Source organism: Arachis stenosperma, chromosome 6, assembly GCF_014773155.1.
Source record: "Arachis stenosperma cultivar V10309 chromosome 6, arast.V10309.gnm1.PFL2, whole genome shotgun sequence".
Taxonomy (NCBI): Eukaryota; Viridiplantae; Streptophyta; class Magnoliopsida; order Fabales; family Fabaceae; genus Arachis; species Arachis stenosperma.
The window spans coordinates 80,264,484-80,267,862 of NC_080382.1; the positions used below are offsets into that span (position 1 = coordinate 80,264,484).

The window sequence follows — 3,379 nt, forward strand, 5'->3', positions numbered from 1 at the left end:
TTCACCTTCTGACACGTCAGACACTTAGATATATGTGTAGCTATATCACCCTTCATCCCAGGCCATCAAAACATCTGCTTTAGGTCATAGTACATCTTCATACTTCCTAGAAGAATAGAAAACTCGTTGTTGTAAGCTTCTGACATCAACTCTTGTCTTAAATTTTTAACATCTGACACACAAATTCTCCGCTTATACCTCTACAACCCTTCATCATCTTTAGTAAACTCTCCATGCCTCTTCTTACTAATCGGTTGAAACATATTCTGAAGTTCTTGTTCATCTTGCTGAGCCTTTTAACTTTCTAACTTAAGAGTACTTGAAATGCACAATTGGTTCAAACAGGTTTGTCCGTCAACTTCATCAATATCCAGCTTGAGTTCTGCAAATTTATCTACTAACTCCTCTTCTTTGATCCTCATCCATGCAACTGTCAAAGTCTTTCTACTCAAAACGTCTGCTACCATATTAGCCTTCCCAAGGTGATAACTCTGTTCAAAATCATAATCCTTCAGTAGCTCCATCCACCTCCTCTGACGCATATTGAGCTTTTTTTGATCAAAGATATACTTAAGACTCTTGTGATCAGAAAAGACTCTAAAACTCACTCCGTACAAGTAATGCCTTCAGATCTTCAATGCAAATACAATCGCCGCCAATTCTAAGTCATGAGTTGGGTAATTCACCTCATGTGGTCTCAGATGACGCGATGCGTAAGCCACTACGTTCTTGTTGCATTAACACGCAACCTAAACACTTCAAAGAAGCATCACAGTATATTGCAAACGGCTCGTGCGGTTCCGGAAAAATAAAAATAGGTGCTGACGTTAATTTCTCTTTCAAAGTTTGAAAACTTTTCTCACACTTGGACATCCACACAAATGGTGTCTCTTTCCTTGTTAACTTAGTCATTGGTAGTGTGATTTGAGAGAACCCGTGAATAAACCTTCTGTAATATCCAGATAAACCCAAAAAGCTCCTAACCTCTGTTACCGTTGTCGGTCTTTCCCATTCCATTACTGCCTCTACTTTTGAAGGATCTATGGCTATTCCACCTTTACTCACCACGTGACCTAAGAACTACACTTCTTCCTTCCAGAACTCACATTTGGACAACTTAGCATATAATTTCCACTACTTCAGGATTTGCAACACGATTCTCAAGTGCTCTTCATGCTCCTTCACCGTTTTAGGGTAAACCAGGATGTCATCTATGAACACCACCACAAACTTATCAAAAAAGGGACGAAATCAATCTTTAAAAACACTCCAGCTTCTTGCAACTGATCCATTAAGTCATCTATCCTCGGCAACAGATACTTGCTCTTCACAGTCACTTTGTTCAACTGTTGGTAATATACAAAAAATCACATTGCCCCATCTTTCTTCTTTACCAACAAAGCTGGCATTCCCCACGGAGACACACTCGATCGGATGAATTTCTTGTTCAGAAGCTCTTCCAATTGGATCTTAAGTTCAGCCAGCTCTACTGGAGTCATTCGATACGGTGCAATTGAGATTGGTTTGGCTCCTGGTACCAAGTCAATCGCAAATTTAATCCCCCTTTGAGGAGGAAAATCGGGAATATCTCTCGGGAACACTTCTGGAAATTTCCTAACTACCGGAATCTGATCTAACCTCTGTTCATCACCTAATGCATTCACCGCCAATAGTATATAACCCTGACACTCTTCTCCACTACAATTCACCAAAATAGAGTTCAGGTAATAACCCTCGGTTATCACTGCTCCTCCTTCTCCTTCTGGCATAAACCAAATCGATCGCTCAAAGAAATCCAACAATACCTGGTTCTTTAACAACCAATCAAACCCCAAAATCATCTCCAACCCAATCATTGGCAAACAAATTAAGTCATGAATAAATTCTCTATCCTCCAGCTTGAAAGATACTTTCCTACAACCTAACTTTGTCACAATTTTCTGATACGGAGTATGCACATGCAAATCAAATGCTAATTCTAACACTTACAATCCTAGTTCCTCAAATTTATCAAATGCAATAAACAAATGTGATGCTCCAGTATCATATAATGCAACCAATATTTCTAACCAAAAAATAGTTACCTATCATCAACGGATCCGACTTTGCAGTATCTTGGCGTTCATAGCAAACACCCGACATTGCTGGTTCTGGCCCGCATTCGAAGTCCTCTTACGAGGGCAATACTTCACCATCTGTCTATGCAATCCACATGCAAAGCGCCTGCAATGGTTACAAATTGAATCTGGAGAAGCCTTACTCTGATTACTAATGCGTGAGCATCTTTTCTATCTTTTCCTAGTGAATTTGCACTTAAATTGTTGAGTTTAATCAAGAATTAATTATATTTTAGCCACTATGAATGCTATTTTGAGTCTTGTCTAATTCTATTTATTTTAGGTAGCATTTGGCTGGATTTGATGGAAAGGAAGCATGCAAAAGTGGAAGAAATCGCAAAGCTGTCAAGCCCAAGCTAACATCACGGAGCTTCGCAACGATATACAATTTGCCATAGTTGATCTGGCGTTTAAGGGCGCACATGTGCACATCACGTGCACGCGTGACATGCGCGATGTACTGCAAACTCAGAATTCGCCCCCAGCGATTCTTGAGCTGCTTTTGACCTAGTTTTTAGCCCAGAAAGTACAGATTAGAGGTTGCAAAGTGAAGGAATCAAATGGTCCCCATCCATCAATTGAAGACTTATTAATTGCCATAATTAATTTTGATTTAAATTTAAATACTATTTTAAGGTAAGAAAAGATATTATTTAGTTTTAAAATTAGGATTTTAACTTATTTGGATTAGATATAAAAGACAACATTAATTAGTTAACTATTCATTCCATCTCAGACAATTTACTTGAATCCTTATTTTTCACTCTTTTCCATGAGCAACTAAACCTCCACTGTTAAGGTTAGGAATTCTGTCTATTGTATGGATTGATAATATTATTTTTCTATTTTAATTCATGTTTTGATTTATATTTCAATAATTGTTTTCGTTCTTTATTTTATGAATTTGGGTGGAACGGAAGTATGACCCATGTTCTAATTGAGTTCTTATATAACTTGGAAAAGATCTTTACTTGAACAACAGCTTAAAAACATATTATCCTGAATTTCTAATTGTTTGTATTTAATAGGATACGTGACATATAATCCCCTTATTTTTGGATAATTAGGATTCTTGTAGCATATAAACTGAAATTTGATCATCACCCTCTAATTGGAATTAATTGACCAAGGAATTGGCAGTTGATGAATTTTAGAGGAGACTAGGAAGGTCTAAGGAATTAAGGTCTAGTCACAAATAGTTTACCATGAATTAAATCTTGCATGATTAAAATAGTTAATAAGAAAAGTCAATCAGGAAAATA

General features: G+C 37.2%; 1 protein-coding gene across 1 annotated transcript; it reads right to left on the bottom strand.

Annotated features, from left to right (window-relative positions):
- Positions 1-1,367: 1,367 nt before the first annotated feature.
- LOC130934228 (uncharacterized) lies at positions 1,368-1,856 on the bottom strand. Its single transcript, XM_057863816.1, has one exon. The coding sequence runs from the start codon at positions 1,854-1,856 to the stop codon at positions 1,368-1,370; it is 489 nt and encodes a 162-aa protein (XP_057719799.1).
- Between the last annotated feature and the right edge of the window lie 1,523 nt (positions 1,857-3,379).